The sequence below is a fragment of the Mirounga angustirostris genome, unplaced genomic scaffold (assembly GCF_029215605.1).
Source record: "Mirounga angustirostris isolate CCGP_5_RB_7025 unplaced genomic scaffold, mMirAng1.0.hap1 SCAF_3, whole genome shotgun sequence".
Classification (NCBI taxonomy): domain Eukaryota; kingdom Metazoa; phylum Chordata; class Mammalia; order Carnivora; family Phocidae; genus Mirounga; species Mirounga angustirostris.
In genome coordinates this window covers 101600220-101621669 of record NW_026991711.1, presented here as the reverse complement: position 1 = coordinate 101621669, position 21450 = coordinate 101600220, and the positions used below count along the sequence as shown (strand labels likewise).

General features: G+C 47.0%; 1 protein-coding gene across 7 annotated transcripts in view; it reads right to left on the bottom strand.

Annotated features, from left to right (window-relative positions):
- MGAT5 (alpha-1,6-mannosylglycoprotein 6-beta-N-acetylglucosaminyltransferase) overlaps positions 1-21450 on the bottom strand; it is a 336998-nt gene that overhangs the window by 197607 nt on the left and 117941 nt on the right. For 4 of the 7 annotated variants that reach the window (XM_064586440.1, XM_064586438.1, XM_064586443.1 and 1 more), the window contains 2 exons: positions 19076-19458; positions 1511-1675 (listed from right to left, as the gene is read on the bottom strand). In XM_064586440.1, the coding sequence (XP_064442510.1) occupies positions 1511-1675; positions 19076-19316 (406 nt within the window). In that variant the 5' untranslated portion in view covers positions 19317-19458. The remainder of the gene's footprint in view (positions 1-1510; positions 1676-19075; positions 19459-21450) is intronic. The other 3 variants (XM_064586441.1, XM_064586439.1, XM_064586442.1) reach the window with 1 other exon arrangement.

The window sequence follows — 21450 nt, the reverse complement described above, 5'->3', positions numbered from 1 at the left end:
GAGCGCAGGCAGGGTTAGTCTCCCAGTGAGCCTGGCACAAACAGGACAGTCAGTGGTAGCAAGATCCCTCATCAGGCAGAGAATGACAACAGACTTGTTTACACGGGTTGTACAGGACAGAGACGGTAGGAGGCGGCAAAGGTCAAGGAGCACCCCACTCCACCTCTGGAAATAGGACAATGTAGAACTGCCATGAAATCAGATAGGACCTTTCCAACAGCATTTTCTGCTGGGGACAAGGGTGGAGGAGTGGAGCCCGGAGAGGCATGGGTTCCATTTATTAATAAGCAGCTCAACACAGTGGGAGGTTTTCTTGTCTAATTACAGAAGCCGTTGGAAACTGCAGGGAAGAGAGGATTTATGGCCCAGATGACACTGCCTCTGTGTTGTAATTAAAAGTTATTTTTAATACCTTTCTTTGGTTGGACACTTTGGATTATTAGAAATATATTTTGCAATTTAACACTTGCTAAAGGGCAAAGAACAGAACAGAAAGGTAATACAACAAGCTTGCATAGTGGGAAACAATTAAATGTTTTGACACCAGGAGGTAGAAAAGGAAAAGAATCCCTCCCACTTCAGTCCGTACATTTCTACAGTGCAAGTCAGAGGTAGAGAGAAACCAAAAAGAACACTAAATTTGATTTTCAAAGTAGCAGAAAGCAACCTAGCTCCTTATTTTATCCATTAAGTAGAGACTGGATACCCCCACCAGGAGTGCAGACAACTCATTTACAACCGTTCACCCGAAGCATCTCATCCTAATCCTCAGGCTCTTTGCTTTGTCACTCTAATGAGAGCAAGTCCTGGCTCGGCCACAGGGACTCGAAGGCCAACCCCAGGGTAGTGCAATGGGGGCATCCAACGTAAGCTATGGGCAATCCAGGCTGTGCATGATCTGGACTTTGTCTTTAATCTATGCTTCTTCTCTCATCCAAGATTCCAGTTTGGGGAGGGGGCTAGACAAAATGCATCCCAGTGAGAAATGCAGGGTGGTGTCCAGGAGTGGTGACAGAAGCAGCCCAAGATCAGGCAGGGGCCCTTTATTTCATCAGCCCCATTTCTAGAATTTCCATCTCCCCATGTACACACAGGATGCATTTTTCTGCAATGGTGACTTCTTTAACAACAGGAAGGAGAGAATCTCTTATATGGGACAGACTTTCGAAACTGATGAAAATGGGAAGGAGAAAGGACCTCTAGCTGACATGAGCTTCCCAGATAACCTCTCTATTTCACTTATCCATGCTATGAATCTTCTCATTAAAAGTGAATTCCAGAAGCTCATTATGTGAAATATGTCACAGAAACCACCAGATATTACACATCACGATGGGCCTGTAAAAGTCTTTTAACACGTTAATCAAAAGTAAACTTAAAATCAGCTTTAGAGGGGCCATACCAAGTTTGATGGGATTTATATCAATAAGAACCACTGTGCCCCTTTATCCTTTCCCCAGGTCAAAGCACGGTCAGCCTCCACGTCAGGGCACACAACCGCCATTCTTACCTGCCACATTAATTTTCTCAAGTGCAACCAAGCTGGGAACAGCTGTGGTGGAATTGGTCGAGTTTGTCCCTGTGCCATTGATTACAAGATTGTCCACCTTGGACTCCAACTTCCCAATGCGCTGCAAGATATTATCCAATAGCACGGCAAGAGTTTTCTTCAGATCTGTCAAAGAAAATGCAGATAGTTAAAAAAGTCTTCGGCATCTGTATGTTTGTCTGGTGCGTTTTCTCTCTCTCTCTCCTCCTCCTCCTCCGTCTCTCTCTGACATGAAGAACAAAAAAAGTGGCACAGTCAAGAAGTACTGCTTGAAGACGTGTCTGAACAAACCCTATCTTAAAGATGACGGAGGCCATCTTCGAGTAGCCCAGAGAGTACAAAACACATTGGTCTCTTCTGCCATGCAAGTTTGGCAGTAGGTGACATAAAATTACTCCCAGGCACTAGGGCAATAGAGAAAACTTGGTGTTACTTAGCATCCTATCAAAGCACTCTATTAAATTCCTTCTTCTTAGAGCATGATGCTCTGACCTATAGAATGACAACCCCAAAGTGCAGCGAGGTCTTGAAGTACCTTCTGGATCAAGTACATTGTTATTTTCAGTGTTCTATATTCCAGTACATTCCAATTTTTTGCCAAGTCTTTACTTCTGTTGGTTATTTATGGTAATACTTAAAACTACAGTTCCAGATTCTAACTCAGATGTAACTACAATGAGATTTAGAAAGATACCTAAATTAAGACCAGATTCATTCATTCATTCGTTCAGGAAATATTTATAAAACAACTACTATGTGCTAGGCACTGTTCTAGATGCTGGGGATATTCTCTCATTTAAGAGTTGATTCTAATGGGGTGCCTGGGTGGCTCAGTCGGTTAAGCATCTGCCTTCAGCTCAGGTCATGATCCTGGGGTCCTGGGATCGAGCCCTGTGTCAGGCTCCCTACTCAGCTGGGAATCTGCTTCTCTCTCTCCCTCTACCCCTCCCCCAGCTCGTGCTCTCGCTCACTCTCTTTCTATCTCAAATAAATAAAATCTTAAAAAAAAAAAAGAGTTGATTCCCCTTTTCACACACCAGACTGTGGGTTAAATGCTGCACTTCTCTCTAGACAGACATTTACCCTCATGTATACATAAGCGTTTACTAAGTTTGAACACAAGGTATTCCACACACACAAGATTAATTAAGCCTCTCTCCTCTGGAAACTCATAATCAAAGAAAGATATATTGACCTGCACATGTGAGAAAAGCAGAAGGACACCAGGCTAGTCATCCATGTGAATAGAATTCAGCCTCATGAATGAATTGGGAGTGGTTCAGGGGAGAAGAGCACCATGTGGGGAGCAGGATATGCAAAGTCCTGAACTGAGATAAATGCAAAATTGCCACTTTCCCTTGTACTGGGAACAGGGCAAACTTGCTTTGAGTAGGTGACCTCACCTGGCCGGGAGAGAAGCACACACCAGATTAATTCACCAACCCCAGAACACAGCCAGCCAACCCTGAACCTTGGCCAGAAGGCACTCAGGCTGTCCTATTTTGTCAGGGGGAGAGGGAGGTTGTCAGAACAGAAACAAAGGTGTGTAACGAACTTGGAAGTTTGTGTTGTTGGCGGTTTACAGATGGGAGGCATGGCTGGAGCAGACTAAATACTGCAAGCAGAAAGCAAACCCACACCTCTCTCCTCAAAGTCTGGTGCTCTCCGCTTGACATAAGCGCAACCTCCCCACTGCTCTCCCCAAACGGATCATCGGACTTCTTCACGATGTTAACCTCTGAAGTGGTTCGTTCCTTCATTCTAACAAACACCCGACCAGGGCTATTTCTCACTCTTCAGCCCATCTCTCCCCTACAGGTAAGAAGAACTGGCCACAACATTAGAGCGACAGGGCTAAAAATATTATAGCAGAGAAGGGCACAAGGGATCTAGTGTTTCCTGAATGCCTATAACATGCCACACACACAAATCTAAGAAACCCCACGTTATCTTCACCTCCTCCGGGTAAAATGACTTCATTTTACAGAGGAGAACACGGAGGTTCACAGACATGAAGTAACCTGCTCACAGTGACAGAGATAATAAACTGGAATGGGGACTTGAATAGGGTTGGCCTAATTCCCTGATGCCTCAGCAGCTCAGCCAGAAGTCAAGAGTCAAGGTAGAAAAAGAACCCAAGTGTGAAATTCAAGGTCTTTCATCCACAGCACTGTGGTTAGGGGCCCAGACTCTGGAGCCCAAGTTTCTCAGTTTACGTGCTTGTTCTCCACTGTTTCCTTATCTGTCAAAGAGTGCTAAGAATAAACCTACCTCTTTGCATTGTTATGTGGACTTCATGAGTTAATTTTTACAAAATGTTCTGAACACCACTTGGTACATGATAAGCACCATATAATTATTGCCTGCTACACATATAAATAAAAAATATCTGGGAAATGCTCTCATCCTTCCTTAAGAAATCGCTTCCTGAGTGATGGAGGACTTTTATCACTTGATCGAAGGGTCATGAGCTCACTCTCCTCCAGGAGCTGCAGTCCCGTGGTCAGCGTGACTCACAGTCTACCCCTGGCTCATCCTTCGCTGGCAGAAAGAGGAGCCAGCCACCAGCTTTGCTCTTACAGTGCATCTAAAGCATCAACTGCTTCTCCAGAATTCTGAAGATTGCCAGAGGCTGGCCATGCGGATAGAGGCAGTGGTGCCACTGGGAGGTGGCTGCAGTATGTGACAAAACCACCCCTCAGATACAGGATATCAAGCCCCTCCATCTCCAGCCTCGTTGCCTGAAGGTCCTATCACCAGCCAAGCTGTCCACAGGCAAAAATGACATTTAACTATTACCAGCAATTGAGATGAGCTAGACACAGAAGCCCTGGACCCCTAGGATGGGTTAAATCAGGCTTTCTCAGCTTTGACCCTATTGACACTTTGGGTCAGACAATTCTTTGCTGTTGAGGGATGTCCCGTGCATTGAAGGATGTTGGGCAGCACCCCGGGCCTCCGGCACCTGAATGACAGTAGCAATCCCTTTATGTGACAACCAAAAACACCTCCAGACGTTGCCAATGCCCCAATTTGAGAGCCACTGGGGTAGGCATATGCTCCCAGCCCTTTCTTCCTCACTGCCCCTTTGTACAGGTGAGGTGTGAGAACAGTCACTGAACTCGCATTCTGTGTGACCTCCATTCACTAAGGTTCTGGAGGCACTGCTACCAATATATACAAAGTACAATAAAGGAATCAGCCCTTCTCCCTACAGGAGCTGACAGAGGCCCAGCCTGTGCTGATGGTCTCTCGAGGGCTGGTAACCTTCTGCAACTTTTTGTCTTTTTGTTAAAAGGCAAGAGGACTATGGGACAGAGCCCCCCAACCCATAGTTATTGGTGGTAGTCACTGGTGGGACACACCCTAAGTAGAATACAGAACTGTCACATCAACCTTAAGAAGAAACAAACAAATGGAAAGATAGTATATTCCCTGCTCATGGATTGGAAGAATATTGTTGAAATGTGTTCTATTCTGCCCAAGGCAATCTATAGATTTAACGCAATCGCTATCAAACACCAACAATATTTTTCACAGGACTAGAACGAATCATCCTAAAATCTGTATGGAACCACAAAAGACCCTGAATAGCCAAAGCAATCTTGAGAAAGAAGATCAAAGCTGGAGGTATCACAATTCCAGATTTCAGGATATACTATAAAGCTGTAGTAATCAAAACAATACGGCACCGGCAAACAAACAGGCACATAGATCAATGGGACAGAATACAGAGCCCAGAAATAAACCCACAGTTGTATGGTCCATTAATCTATGACAAAAGAGGCAAGAATATGCAATGGGAAAAAGACAGGCTCTTCAACAAATGGTGTAGGGACAACTCGACAGCTACATGGAAAAGGATGAAACTGGGCCACTTTCTTACACCATACACAAAAATAAACTCAAAATGAATTAAAGACCTAAATGTGAGGCCTGAAATCATAAAAACTCTAGAGGAGAGCACAGGTATTAATTTCTCTGACATTGGCCATAACAACATTTTTCTAGTTATGTCTCCTGAGGGAAGGAAAACAAAAGCAAAAATAAACTATTGGGACTACACCAAAATAAAAAGTGTTTGCACAGTGAAGGAAACCATCAACAAAACAAAAAGATGACCTACTGAATGGGAGAAGATATTGGCAAATGGTATATCTGATAAGGGGTTGATCTCCAAAACAAATAAAGAACTTTGGTAACATACCCCCAAAACCAAATAATCAAATTAAAAAATGGGCAGAAGACATGAATAGACATTTCTCCAAAGAAGACATCCAGATGGCCAACAGACACATGAAAAGATGCTCAACCATCACTCATCATCAGGGAAAAGGGAAATCAAAAGTACCATGAGACATCATTACCTCACAGTTATCAGAACGGCTAAAATCAACAACACAAGAAACAACAAGTGTTGGTGAGGATGTGGAGGAAAAGGAACCCTCATGCACTGTTGATGGTAATACAAATGGATACAGCCACTGTGGAAAATGGGTTCCTCAAAAAATTAAAAATAGAAATACCAGTAATAATCCAGTATACTGCTACTGGGTATTGACCCAAAGAATAGGAAAACACGAATTCAAAAAGATATTTGCACCCCTCTATTTATTGTGGAATTATTTACAATAGCCAAATTATGGAAGCAATCTAAGTGCCCATGAACAGACAAATGGATAAGAAAAATGTGGTGTACACAAAGGAATACTACACAGCCATAAGAAAAGATGAGATCATGCCATTTGAGACAAAATGGGTAGACCTAGGGAGTATTATGCTAAGTGAAATAGTAAGACTGGGAAGGACAAATACCTTATGAAAAAAAAAAAAACAAAAACAAAAAGCAGAATCAGACCTACACATACAGAGAACAAACACCTGCCACAGAGGAGGGCGTGGGGGATGAGCAACATGGGTGAAGGGGAGTGGGACAGAGGCTCCCAGTTATGGAATGAGTAAGTCACAGGAGTAAATGGCGAAGCATAAGGAATACAGCCAACGACATTGTAATAGTGATGTAACGGGACAGGTGGTAATTACACTAGTGATGAACACAGCATAATATACAAACTTGTCAAATCACTAAGTCACACACTTGAAACTAATGTAACATTGTGTATCAACTATACTAAAAAAATGTCAGAAAACAAGAAGGCAGTCTTCCTCAATTCCTAAAATACAGTCACCGATAAGGGTGACCTACTATCTCTTGCTGACCTCACCTACTAGAGGGTGACCTCTGTGACTACGTGACATGGTGCGACTCTGGGAAGTCATGATGATGAGAAGGATACTGACGTTCACCATCCCAACTATGCTCCGAACTGAACCACCACCACCACCGACTGAGCTCTATGTGTCAGCTGCTGTCCTCAGCACCTCTCATGGGTTACTTCACGGGGTCCTGCCAAGACAGTATGAGGAACGTATTACTGTTTCCATTTCCATTTTATAGATGAGAAACCACAGCACAGAGAGGTGAAGTAATTTGCCCCGGGTGATTGCAGATCAAGGGTTCCATCTCAGACAGTCTGGTTCCAGACCCAATGGCTCTTACCTACTCTGCCATACTGCCTCTGAAGAACCTCTATGGACCTGCCAGCCAGCAGGCATCTTCAACTTGCTGCTTCTGAGCACATTTATCGGGGATTAACCTCTGCACTTCTGCCACGTGCTTTTGTTAAATCATATCCCAACCATCCTCAAGACTCACTGATGGCACTGTTCTGTGAGCAACTCCCACACTAAAAATAACGAAGAGTCCGCATTTCCCTACTTTCTGCCTCAAAATGAAAATGGAATATAAAGCAATCAAAAACCCTGGACTCTCTAGGCACTTTACCTGGATAGACATGTTTTCTCTTCCAGTATGAAAGAAAAGAAGTTCATCTTCAACAAGCAGCTGTTTGAGTCACTATTTCAAGACAGTTCGACACTTATGCCAATAAAATACACAAGGGCAAAGATGATGTCAAGCCCATCTTTGTGTCTTTACCAACTGGCACACTACGTACTCAGTTATGTGTGTGTTACATAAGTGAAGAGATGAATAATAAACCAACAAATAAATGGACTATAGTCTTCCCACCGATAAGGCTAAGGAAATCATACCTTTCTAGGTGATGAAATTATTTCTCACCTTTGCGTTTTACATTTAAACCAGCAAAACTGTTTTATTGCAATTTTAAATACCAGAACATTTTTGTGTTTTAGTCTTAATGATAATCCATTTATCCAATAAAGCTGCACACCCAAGGATAATTTCTATAGAGCTTAATAAAGAAATTAGGGCAAAAATATTCCTTCAAATTCTAGTGTAACATTTTTAAATTTATCACTGTGTTTTACAGTTATTATAGCAGTAAAATGTGTCCTCAGCAGGATTACAATTTTCAATTACTAACAGGCTTTTAAAATTTTGTTTGTGCTTCAAAGCCTTAGCCATAAAAATTTAATCCCAACATCACTAGCGCAATTCTGTATTCCTAAAACTTACTGTACATGACAAAGATGAGATCAAAGCAATTGAAAACATTTAAAATGTCCTTCTGGGGGAAGTTAGCTTTGCTTTCTATCATACTAGAAGTGCTTTGATCAAGGGCGAGATCGACAAAAATCTCAGAACAGGTGCCCTGACAGCTTCTGTGAGTTTTCATTTTCAGAAAGCATGCCTCCAGGGGGTGAGTAGGGGCTGGAAGATGCTGCCACATTCTTGAGCAGGACAGCTAAGGCGATTTCACTGCCAGCTAGATGTGCCTCCAGAGCTGGAGCCCACGGAGATAGGATTTCAGGACAAAGGGGAGGGGGGTCCTGCTGGTAGAAAAAGTCTATCAGTTTATAGGTCTATCGGTTAAAGCTGTGAGACAGGGCAGCAAACCCCAATTGCCCAGATTATACAGGCAATCAGTATTTGAGGAATGATCCAGAAAGGCGGCACTTCGGGCCTATGCAAGCCCACCCTGTTCCCCTGGGACATGCTTCCAAAGCAGTGGTTATCCAGCCCGCTGTCCTCCAGGCCAACCTTCACCAGGCTTTGTCCTCAAAGCACTCCATCAGAATCTGTAGAGCCCACGAGTCAAGGACTCAGGGCACAGCCACCACAGGCTACATTGAAGGTGTAGCCAGCATGATTCGCTGGCACAGAACCAACCGTGCAATGAGCAAGGACATACATCTGAACTGCAAAAAAAATTATTTGCATCTGGGCTTGCTCCTAATCCAAGTCCCTCTTCACCACGGCGGTCTCCAGAGGCAGAGCGCCAACGAGGAGCAGCTTCATGTGCTGCTTGGGAGAACCAGCAAAGACAGGGCGCTAATGAGAAAGGAAGGTGTTAATGAAAAAAGAATTAGCCCCAACCTCTCCTTTCCACTAGACTGCCAGAATGTCAAGTTTCATCAGTTACATATTTTTAATTTCACAGTGACCTTTCCACAGAAAGACAATATAGTTAGAGTGATAAGCAAAAGCCAGTCCATTCATTATGTACAAGGACACTGTAGTGTTATTTATTATAGATAAGAACTGGACACTACCCAAATGCCCAACAAAAAGATTAAATTACGTATGTCCATCCATTCATAAGACAGAATAAATCACTACATTGGAACTCAGGGAGGGCAGAGCAGGTGTCTTGTCATCTCTGTTTATCACCACCGGGTGTTGTCAGGAGCTCACTGATTATTTATTGAATGGATGGTTTAAAAAAAAAAGTGTATGGACATTAAAAATATCTAATGGCATGAGGAAATACAACAAAGAAGAGTTTAAAAAGCCGTATATGAAATATTCCAATTTTTTTAAATGACGTGCATTTTAAAAAAGGACTGGAGGGAAATCAAAATTTATCTGAGTTTGGGGATAGGGAGTATTTTACTTTTTATTCTTTCTTTCTAAGAGTACAAAAATGGGCGTGGCATCATCCTTGCCCTTGTGTGTTGTACTGACAGCATCTTCTATCTTGTGCTAAGTAGTCTGGAAATGGTGACTCACACAGCTGCTTCCGTTGAAAATGAACTTCTTTTCTTTCACGTTAGGACAGAAAGCAAGCCTACCCAGGGTCAAGGACCGAGAGACGCCAAGGTTTTTCACTGCTTTATAGTCTACATGCTCTCCATTTTCTATATTCACAGTACTCTGACAATCAGGGAGGCTTAAATGCTATTTGAATATACCTCCAGTGCAGTGAATTCTACCCTCCCCAAGATACTGGCCCAAGTACCTGATGTCAGGTAAGAAGATAACCCCCGGCCCAGATACAGCTCAGTGATTGACCCTCACTGCCTGCCCGCATTTGAATTCTTAAAGCCACCTAAAGTCGCAGACGTGCTCTCGCCCTGCAGCTGTCACAGGCAGCCACACCATGTCACAAAGGGCACTAAACCACCACCTCAAAGAGAAAGGGCAGCTCAGATGCTCAGTATTACTGACTATTGTTCCCTCCTGGGTCAGGCTGCAAGGGCAGACTTCAGCTTTGACTCCAAGGTATTCCAGAAGCGAATGTTATTTCTGAGGTGCTACAGGGGGTGTCTCTAGCATTTCCAGGCATTTTCTAGGCAGCAGAATGTGAGAAAAAAAATCGCATCTTGGCCTGTTGATGATATCAAGTGCATTATGGAATCTGTAAATATCCAGCACGGAGCTCTTGGGCTGTTCTCTCATCTTCCCGACACCCAGCCAGCTGCATGGAATAGGAGTCCAGCATTGCAGTCCTTCTTGCAGAACAGAAATGGATTCGGGCTCTGAGTGGTCGAGCCCACCGTCACACGGGGTCCCGACCTAACTCCCGCGCCCACGCCTCCCCCACCCCATCAGGAAAGACAGCCACTGCACACCCCTCCTTCCCGCTCACCACCAGTACCGGAAACAGTACCCTCCAGCACTGCCCTCCTTCCGAGACCGAGTGAGCTCACCCAGTCCAGCTCAGCTCCCAGCCCACAAAGGAAAGCCTTCTCTTTGGAACCGGGCAGTGACAATCACCTCTCCTGTTTCTTAAATGCCAAAGTCACTCTGTGGAGCCAACACACTTTCAGAACGGGACCCAGGGAAGAGCCAGACAGTATCTCTCTGGGGCGCAGGGCAGCAGTTCTCAACGCCGGCCGGCGCACGGCCCAGCGCGGGTGCCCTCAAGGCAGGCCTGGTGATTCTGGTGGACAAGCCTCGCCTGTCCTTGTCCCGGAGGGTGGTGGCAAGCCTGCCTCCCTCCCTCTGAAGGAGAGCTTACTTCCTCTCATGTCTTATCCCCTATAAATGCAGAGCACAGCTACATAAACACGTCCCTGAAGCCCTATGTTCAAACGTATAAACAAACGTCCACTTCAGGCGAACAATTTTGGTGGAGTAAAAGATACAGGTACACGTCGGCCACGGTTACTGATAATTCCCAACAATGACCGCATTTCCCTCATCTAGGCGCCTAAATAAGCTTTGTAACATGTAAGCCTTACAACAAGCCTATGAGGTGAAGGATACTATTATATCCTTTATTTTACAAAAGAGGAAGCGGGCTTTTAAAACATCAGTCACCTGCCCAAGGTCACACACCTAGTAAGGAACCCTACAGCCACACAGAAACGTTCTCTACCGACCGTCCAGAATAAACACTGGTTCCTGTGTCAGAATCAGGAGCACAACAGCTACCCGGAGCCACCTGGACCTGTAGTCCGTGGGGAATCTCTTCTCGTTTCCAGCCTCACTAGAAACTTTACTTTTCTATTAGCCCCAGCTGTAACTGTCCCACACAGGCAGAGTCGGGGCAAAGGGGCTGCTGCTGATCACTCCTGGCTCCTACTAAGTGCCAGGCACGTGCTGAGCCCTGGGGTACAGTGGGGAACAAGAGAGGCAAAAATCCCTGCTCTTTGGCAGCTAACATGCTCCGTGGGGGAGAGAGACGATCAACAGAGCCAATAAATATGCAACAACAGGTGGTTTAGGTGTTATGAAAATAGGTGGTTTAAGTGTTGTAAGACTGAGGGGCGCCTGGGTGGCTCAGTCATTAAGTGTCTGCCTTCCGCTCAGGTCATGATCCCAGGGTCCTGGGATCGAGCCCCGCATCGGGCTCCCTGCTCCGCGGGAAGCCTGCTTCTCCCTCTCCCACTCCACCTGCTTGTGTTCCCTCTCTCGCTGTGTCTCTCTCTGTCAAATAAATAAATAAAATCTTAAAAAAAATAAAATAAAAAATAAAGTTCATCCTTACCTTCAATAAAAGAAATGCAAAAAAAGTGAGGTCATTTATTTGCATGTCAAATTGGCAATTAAAAAAAATCCTTGGTGGGGGTGCCTGGGTGGCTCAGTCGTTAAGCGTCCGCCTTCGGCTCAGGTCATGATCCCAGGGTCCTGGGATCCAGCCCCACATCGGGCTCCCTGCTCCTTGGGAGCCTGCTTCTCCCTCTCCCACTCCCCCTGCTTGTGTTCCCTCTCTCGCTGTGTCTCTCTCTGTCAAATAAATAAAATCTTAAAAAAAAAAAAAGTGTCGTAAGACTGAGAATGAAATCATGAAAAAGAACGTAAGGAGAGGAGGCGCGAGCTATGGGGAAAGGAGGCATGCAGGCGGGAGGAAGAGCAGAGGTGGAGACTTGGGGGCAGGCGAACGCTCAGCCACCACCCCGCCGCGGGTCCCAGAAGACAGCTGCGGTACCCGGACAGACCCAGGAAGGGTCAACGGCTCCTGAGGTGGCCACAGTGGCATGCGGTCTGCCCAGGCCATTCTGACAGACTGGGGTGAGCAGCCCCACTTGACGCTCTGAGCCCAAGAGTCACACCCCCCATGCACATTCTCTCCTCAAGCCAGGCCTTGAGGCAGCAACGAGGCAGGAAAGGGCAGGTCTCGTGGACAAAAGGAGCAGAAGAGGAGGCTCCCATCCCTGCCAGAGACGCACAGTCTGGCTGTTCTCCCGTCTACGGCCCCCCCGAGGCCCTCTTCAGACGTGCGGCCACACTGGGCGTGCTTGGGAACTCGGCCTGGCTCTGCCGGGGGCGCCGGGCGGGGGGACTGCCACCACACATCCCTGGAAGAGCCCCAAGCCCGGAGAGGCCCATTTTAGGTTGCCAACTTTCTAAAGCAGTTAGCCCTTCCTTTGCTCGCACCAGCCACCTCCCCTGGAGCAACCACGGCCTCCTCAGACACACCAAACAGCCCAGCGCTTTTTTTCCACCAGTGTCGCCCCAAAGCAGTGTGTTTCCCTCAAGGGTAGAGAGCTGCTATTTTGGCAACGGTGGCTCCCCACACCACCCCGGCCCTCCAAGAAAACAGTCCCTTGATCACATTTGTAGGAACAGAGGCAAAAAAAAAAAAAAGAGAGAGAAAGCAAATAAATAAAAATTTTAAAAAACCATTCACAGGCTTTTTTTTTTTTTTTAAATCTCCAGTGAAATCCAACCTAAGTATTTTTCGTCTTCTTTTTCATAGCAGGGGTGGAACAAAACACTCGTAAAAGCTCCTCTGACTCTCCAGACGTTCCCTAGGTCTGCAACACAGACCAGGAGCTACCTCAGGCCGCCATACCAGCATCACGGTGGGGGTGTCCCTTTGACCTATGAGAATCCCAAATGATGTTAATGTCTTAGGAATGGGCATCCCCAGGCCAATGAGGGCCACGTGAAGCCCAATGCATTGCCCCTTGACCAGCAACCAAAAACGCTACCTTCTTCTCTAGGGCCTAGAGGACGCGAGCACCACCTCCTTAAGGAAACAGAAGGAACTTCTTCCTCTTTACCTCTCTTCCCAGCCTAGGAGTTAAGTGGGGGGATGGGGGAGATAAGAGGGAGGGGCCAAGGCCCCCGGCAGGGGCAGGCAAGGCTCACTCACAAGAACATCAACCCCCCTGCACCTCTCTGCCCCTGCCATCATACTGAGATCCAGAGCCCAAAGGGCCACTGCATGTGCTGCCCCCCATCCACATTGCTCCTTGCTCACGCTGTTCAGCCGCAGCAACCTCTGCTCTGCCGCTAGAGTGCACATGCAGGCCTGGGCCACACACCCTGCCTTCTGCCTGGCCTGCTCGGCCTCCTCCCACCCCACCCACAGCTCCTTGGCGTCAGAAGGGCTACGAGGCACCTCCTAAGAGAGGCTTTCTTTGACCTTCTCATTCCAAGTAGCGCCTCATGTACTTTTTAAAAAATCACATATCCCTATCTCATTTTTCTTCCTGGAATTACTGTCTAATGTAGTCTCGTTTAGTATTTCTTCCCTCCAAAATGAACATGGCCTCCATGAGAGCAGGGGCCCCCGTCCGTCTTTTTCTGGCTGTACGCACAAACCCTGGACCACGCTGCCATATGCCTGCAAAGCGCACAGACATTTCCCAGAGTGCCAGGCTTGAGGGGTCACAGCCAGTCAAGGGGACAACTGAGGCTCACGAAGTCCAGGGAGGCAGGACGAACACAGGAGGTAAGGCAGAGTAGGAGGTCAAGAGGGAACCTGGCAGCAGGGAGGCTGTCTCTCACTGCCCAGAGAGCACAAGCAGACGGGGCCAGTGTCGGAGACAAGAGGCAATCAGAATTTGGGTCAGGCCATCGGAGACAGAGATCAACTCACCTCCGAAACAAGAATGGCATTGACGAGGGTGACAGCACTCACGACACAATTCCCGTGCAGTCACGGACAGGCAGGCCCTGCGATGCGGGCCGGGGAGAAGCGGTGGAGGCCGCGCTGCAGAAGGCCCCGGCTCCACATGCCCCCTCCCCCTCTCCCCCTCTCCCCCTCTCCGGTGTGGCAGAGGGGTGCGCAGAAACGCCCTCCACACCCCACAAATGAATGCTCCAACTGTTCCACACAGGCCGCCTGGGACATCGTCCAGGCACTCCTTCTGAATCACCAAATCCCAAAAGAAGTTCAGAAATCTCTTTTCAAATCAGCAGAAATAGGATTGGGGGCGGGGGTGGAGATTACTGTGTACAAGCTCTATGATGGTGGGTTTTGTTTTGTTTTTTTAAGATTTTATTTATTTATTTGACAGAGAGAGACACAGCGAGAGAGGGAACACAAGCAGGGGGAGTGGGAGAGGGAGAAGCAGGCTCCCCACCGAGCAGGGAGCCCAACACAGGACTTGATCCCAGAGCCCTGGGATCATGACCTGAGCCCAAGGAGAAGCTTAACGACTGAGCCACCCAGGCGCCCCTCTGCGCTGGTTTTGAGGACTAGTCCAACCAGCAACACCTGACACGCTCCTCGCTCACACCACGTAATCACATGGTGAGAGAGGAGCTGATGCCCCCTCCACAAGTAGTATGTTGTCCCGAGGGCCCGGGCCACACTGGCTGCCTCCAAAGCCCGTGCTCCTAACCGCTAGCCTCCTGACCTGCCACTCAGAAGAAGCATTTCCAGGGACGCCTGGGTGGCTCAGTTGGTTAAGTGCCTGCCTTTGGCTCAGGTCATGATCCCAGCGTCCTGGGATTGAGCCCCGCATCGGGCTCCCTGCTCGGCGGGAAGTCTGCTTCTCCCTCTCCCTCTGCCTGCCACTCCCCCTGCTTGTGCTCTCTCTCTGTCAAATAAATAAATATTAAAAAAAAAAAAGCATTTCCAGAGGACAGAGAAACACAACATTTGGATGTACACCTTATATGAAGATGTCTTAAGGTGGATTCAAATGTAGAGATGAACGAGTCTTAGGACACCAAGCAAAATCCCACAGAAAGAGTGCCCTACGGATAGGGCAGGGATTGATGAAGGACCAGACAGTAAACATTTGGGGCTCTCTAAGTCCCTGTGGCAACTACTCAGCTCTAGCCATTATAGTGCAAAAACAGCCACAGACAAGAAACAAAGGGGTGAGGAGGGTTCCAAACACTTTATCTCTAAAAAAAGGAGGCTCAGCCAAGGCGAGCTTGCTGCCCAGGCCTTAGACCATGGGAGTCCTGCGGAATTGTTGAGTCAAGGAGAGACATGACCTGATTGATGAGTATTTTAGACTGAACTATGGGGACTACCGAAAGATGGAATCAGCGTGCTTTAGATGTCCTCTAAAATCCTGGTTTTACCATGCTTCTGTTATTCCAGTTGTTATGAATAAATGGGAGTGGTTCTGTTTCAATCAATGTTTATTTATGCAACCTAACAGAGGTTCAAATTTGACCCACAGGTCACAGTTTGCTGAACTCTTCTGCTCTAGGATCTCAGGTCAGGGATTCTAAAAAATCAGTAATAATCTGAAGTCAGCTACTAGGATTCCTCAAATACCTGCCCCAGCTACTGAAGACACATTTATAGCATCCTAATAGGCTCTGATCATGCTAAATGGGGATGGGAGAAAGAAGGTGTTTTTTTCTCTCTTTTTTTTTTTTGGTCTAATAATGGGATTGACTCAGAGCAGACACAGATCCTAGCCATACAAGATCAGCTCTTTGCTCTCTCAGGGCAGGCATCTAGGCATGCTCTGTACATGGGCTGCCTCTGTGACAGAAAAAGAGATTGCAAACCACTGGCTCAAGCATCCTCACCCCCACTGTGCCAGCCTAGCTAAACCACTGAATATCCTGTGGTCTTTGCATCTCCTGACATCAACCACCAGAGCTACCTGGCTGTTGACATGCCCACCACTGGTACCGATGGACTCCAGGGGAAGCACACACCGTCAGAAAGGCTCTCCAGCTTCCCATGACTGACCCTGGACCGCATCATCTTGCTCAATCCCAGTCGTTGGTGCCCAGAACTGAGAAATGGAGGCCAGGCTGTCAAATTTTTAATAACAAAAACTAGCTGTCTGCTTGGGAACATCCCTAAGAAGATGCTGTTAGTGTTTTCGGTTTCACTCTTAGTGTGGCGGTCCTCCAAGGTTGGGGGGGGCAGTTTTGCACCCCACCCCCCATGTCTGGACACATTTTTGATGGTCACACTAGGGGGGTGCTATTGGCCTCTAGTGGGTCCAGGTGCCAGACATGTTGCTCAGCGTCCTACAGCACGTGAACAGTCCCCACAACAAAGAATTATCTAGCCCCAAATGCCAAGAGTGCTGACGTGACAAACCCTGTTTTAGTGGTATTTCGCCACATGATGGTCCCAGTGCGTCGAGGACATACGCATAGTCCAATTAAATTCCACAGACTCAGCCCCAAAGAGCACTTTGACTGACATGCCGAGTCGATGAGACGCAAGAGAAAAGCAGCAGCGTGTGTTACATCTGCTGACGGGGCCTGCTGGGTTGTTTCTTTGCTGTTTTTGAGAAAAAGAATGACTTTGCTAAGGTTCACCTGGAACCCAGTTTTGTAGTTCCTCTGAGCTCCAAACTCCTACGCGGTGGCCAAAATTCTAACAGACTGCTCTGGGGTTCTGCTAACTTTCTACAGCATATAGTGTCTGCGAGGTTGAAAGCTAAGACCGCATCACTGCTCCCGAGAACGTCGAGGAAGCCTAGCCTAGGAGATGCTCGGCAGAACAAAGGAAATAGAAACACTCAAAACAACCAGGAAAATTTAAAGTCTACAAGTTTACCATTTGTGGGGTTTCTTCTTTCCCCTGGAAAAGGTTTGACAGACTGAGATCAACAGAAGGAGGAAATTACTAACGGACTGACTACTCCTCTCTCTCCCAAAATACTTAACATGGAACGTACCGAACCAGAAACTTAAAAACAGCGTCCACTTTACTGGCTATATTTATTTGTTGCACATGAGTGACATTAATGGTGACAGTTTCATTTACTCTTTCTGATGGTTTATCTGTGGTATTTGAGAACTATTACAGAAGACTGAAGTCAATGAGTAATTTTCAAATGCACCCTCTGAAAAACTACCTAGTTGTTTTTCAGTGTGGGTTCTCAAACTGGAGTCTCATTTTTTAATCCATCAGATCAAAAAAAGAGGGGGGACATTTATTTAGACATGTTGAAAGCCAATGCCTATAGACACCGCCAAATCAGATAGATTAAAAGCAGAGAAGTGTGATCATTCCAACAGTAGGCACTGAAAAAGAATTTCCACATTGTGTGTTCAAAGCAACCATTTTCAGGGCGCCTGGGTGGCTCAGTCGGTTAAATGTCCGACTCTTGGTTTCAGCTCAGGTCACGATCTCAGGGTCATGAGATCGAGCCCCGTGTTGGGCTCCTCTCTGGGCCCGGGGCCTGCTTAAGACTCTCTCCATCCCCTTTGTTTCCCTCCCCACTCCACCTCTCTAAAAAAAAAAAAAAAAAAAAAGCAACCATTTTCTCCTCACCAAAAATTTATATATGAAATTTAAAAGTAACCAAATTTCCTGGATCCTTTCAAAAACAAAAAAAAAAAATTATGTAAAACTAAGTATGATTTCCTGCATTTGAACTCAAGCTTCCAACTGCTGCTGATCATTTTCTAGAAAACACCATATGAACTCCATATACTTCAGAGTCCATGACCGATGGATCACAAGGTGGAACACCACCATTTTCCACCTCAACCAACCCCTTTCTTGCATCTCATTTATATTACACCTCAGGGTCCCAAACCCTGAGGCCACTAAGGTCTCTGTTCAGTGACTAGACTTGTCAGTGAGCAACAGGACAGGCCATGTTCTAGGGATTAAGTCCTTGGTCATTACAGGAGAGCTGGGAGGTGGGTTCCCCACAACACAGTAGGATCCAAATTTCATCTACAATTTCCGTTTTGTATTTGTGCATCTATGCTTTTTAAAGTATTTTGCATATATACGTATATTTTTGTGTGTATATATATAAAATAGCAGAAAGTATACACTGAGGTGTTAATTATGGTTATTTCCTAGAGTAGTAGATTTATATGTGATTTTCTTTATTCTTGGGGGTTTTATTTTTTGCACGTCTATAGCTTCCAACTTTTTCTATATTAAGCATAACTTTTGCCAAAAGAAAAATAAGTAATATTCTGTATGCATTCTTTTTTTTTCCACTCAACCTCATTTCTAAAACAGTTTTAGGTACCTGACAAAAAAAACCCAAAACACAAAAAAACATGTACAGTAAGACTTCTTCCAAAGTCAGGGCAGTTAGAGACAAGGGCAAGGAACAAGAGCAGTCAACTCTCAAGAAGCCAAAGAGGAAAGCTATTAGCCAGCACGTTAATCGCTAGTGTCCTACGTCCTGGTCTGAGGGAGACACACACTTGGCTTGGAGTTTCTCCCCACCCACCGCCCCCCCAGTCCTCATTCCTGCCCACATTCCTCCCCACCCTCCTTACCTCACCCCCACCCCACCTTAATTAAGTTTTGGTTTAGGGAAAGATAATGAGAATATTTTTCTACATTCCCTGATCATACTCCCAGATGAGATCATGCAATCCAGAAATGTGCTGAGGGAAGAAGAGCTAACTGCAAATCCAACCAAGAGCTCTAATAACTGTTCTGTCCCCCTGCTCCTGGGGCTGGGTGTTAGTCCCTGGGCACAAGAGCTTAGAGGCTCCCCAAGGGCGTGGCTTTAACTTTCTAGAAGTGTCCCTCTGCGTGCAACTCAATGCCGCAAAGTCAGTGGCAAAAGATGCACTCAATCCATGACAAAACCAAGGTGGCGAGGCTCTGGGGTCCTTTTGAGGCAAAGCCACACTCCATGAAGAAGCCCCAGGAGCCCCAGGAGCCCGGCGCTTACCGTACGCTGTCATGACGCCGGCATAGGGCCCATCCACCACATTCCGATTTTCCTCCGCCAGCGCCTTGATGTACCTCTTGCTGAGGTCCAGGATCTGCTCACGCAGCATGGAGCTGCTCTCGGGCTGAGTTCGCTGCTGGATGGTAAAATGCAGGAGCATCATACCCCAGATGAAGCCAAAAGTCACAAGAAAAAAGCCCAGCTTCTGAGAGGACAGCTTCCACGGAGTAAAGAGAGCCATTGCTCTCCAGCAACTTCACCTGCCCTTGGCTCCTAAAACGTAGAAGGAGGACACAAGTTCATGGTGCAGGCTGGATTTGTGGGCTCGTCGGTCTCACTCTGGCTCCTGCGTCAGCCGATTTCCTTTCCTCGTTTCCATCCTGCTGTGAAGAAGGGGGCAAGTTAGCAGAGTGGTCGTGGCAAAACACAGGGAAACCAACCAGGAGCCATGTTTTCACTCAAATAGCTCCAAAATGCGAACTTCCTTCTTTCTTAATTTGCTGGTTCAATATCTTATGTTATGATTCCAGATCTGTAAGCTGAGAGGGGAAATCTGGCTAGGCGACAAAAAAGCTGCACAAATACAGAGGAGGAAATGTGTGTCTGCCTATGTTAACAGGTGTAGCAGGGCTGTTCCAGTCTGGACCAAGTTCAAAACAGGAAGCTTGTTTTGCAAGGTGGGGAGGAGATGGAAGGATTTCACTGAATGTCAGCAAAAACCCAAGTGGAGGGCGGAGTCATAGCACCACTGGGTACTTCTGTGCATCTGTAATTGGAGCTTACAAAGTCATTAGTATGTGCTGTGGGGCAAGGATTAGCGCCTGCAGCTGGGGAGGTGAGCAAGAGAGTAGGCATCTCCTCAGGGGTCATTAGACCGGGAAAGGGGAGCAAGCCCCCATATTACGTAAGCACGGCCAGCTTGCATTAGCAGTGTCTGGAGAGAGATGAGCCAAAGCTCTCGGGGCCACCAAGCGGCCTCAACCTAGGCACCAGTGCAGAGAGGCTATGCCAGGGGTACCCAGCGGTCTTCCTGTTCGAGCTGCCACGCGTGAAAGAGGTACCCCACCGCTCATTTGCACATTTCAGTGCAGGAAACATGGGGCACATGATAGACTCCTTCCTGTAGTTCTCACTTTCACTCACACCGTGGGCAAAATACGAGGTTAGAGGGCACAAAGGCACAGTTTCAATACTCATCAGCCAGATCCTACTGGGTGCCCTATTTGGGCCAAGGTCTTAAAGCAATTCTTCCCAAAACATGAGGCCAAAGCGGAAGTTGCAAATGGGTTACAAGTAGGCCAAACTCTCTACCCCCTGAACCAGAGTCCTGGGTCCAACAACCAGACAGGTCACAAATGGCACCATTTTCTAAGTGTGCCAGGGGAAAAGCTGAGCAATGGTCTCCATGCGGGACGACTCAGAGGGTGCATATGTTTTCATTCTAAGTATTCTTCTTTGTAAGCAGCCTAAGAAGGAAGGATGGTGAGATCTTAGAGCAATCATCTTTCAGAATCTGTAATGCAGCGGATCTGCACTGGTCCTCCTCTCTGTTTTCCTCACCTATGAACGGCCATCAGTGGTTGGTAGTAGTGCTACGAATAGTAAATGCTAAATAAATTCTAGGTATGCCCCAGGCATCGTGCTAAATGCATTTTGTGCCTTAGCTCACTGAATTCTTGGAGTCCTCGATGGTAAGAACTACTACTATCATTCTGTTTTACAGATGGGAAACAAAGGCCCAGAGAGATTAACTTACCCAAAGTCAGCCAGCTATGGGGCAGAGGGGTAATATCGGGACAGCCGAGGACTGTGCATACCATGCCCTGCCTTCCCTACGCCACCCATCTTTCCCCACCAGCCTTCTTATCCATGGCCAACACGTGTGTGTTCATGCTTCAAGGGTTGTAAAAAGCAACAAAGAAGAAAATGTGACAGAAATCCTACGTAGCTCAAAAGCTTAAAACGTTTATTATTGGCCTCTAACAGAAAAAGATCACCGACACCTGAATTCTAGGCCAGTGGCTCTTCAAAGCACGGTCCCGAACCCCACAGCAGAAACACCAGTGAGAGGCCCCAACCCAGACCGGCTTAAATCAGCAACTCGGGGGGTGGGGCGGGGGGCAGGCAGCCACCTGTGCTCCAACAAGCCTTCCAGGCGATTCTGATGCCTGCTCCGGTCTGAGAGCCGCTGAGCCAGGCCCACAGATGTCGTCTCTACGGCAGCACCCCTGTGCCGTCTACACAGCGTGGCTCCAACTCCCTCCTGCAATACCACGTCACTGCAATTCCTCGGGCCCGGCCGCACCCTCCGCACCTGCCAGCCGGCTGTCACCACAGCCCTGCACATCCTCCTTCACGGTCTCCCCGTACTCACT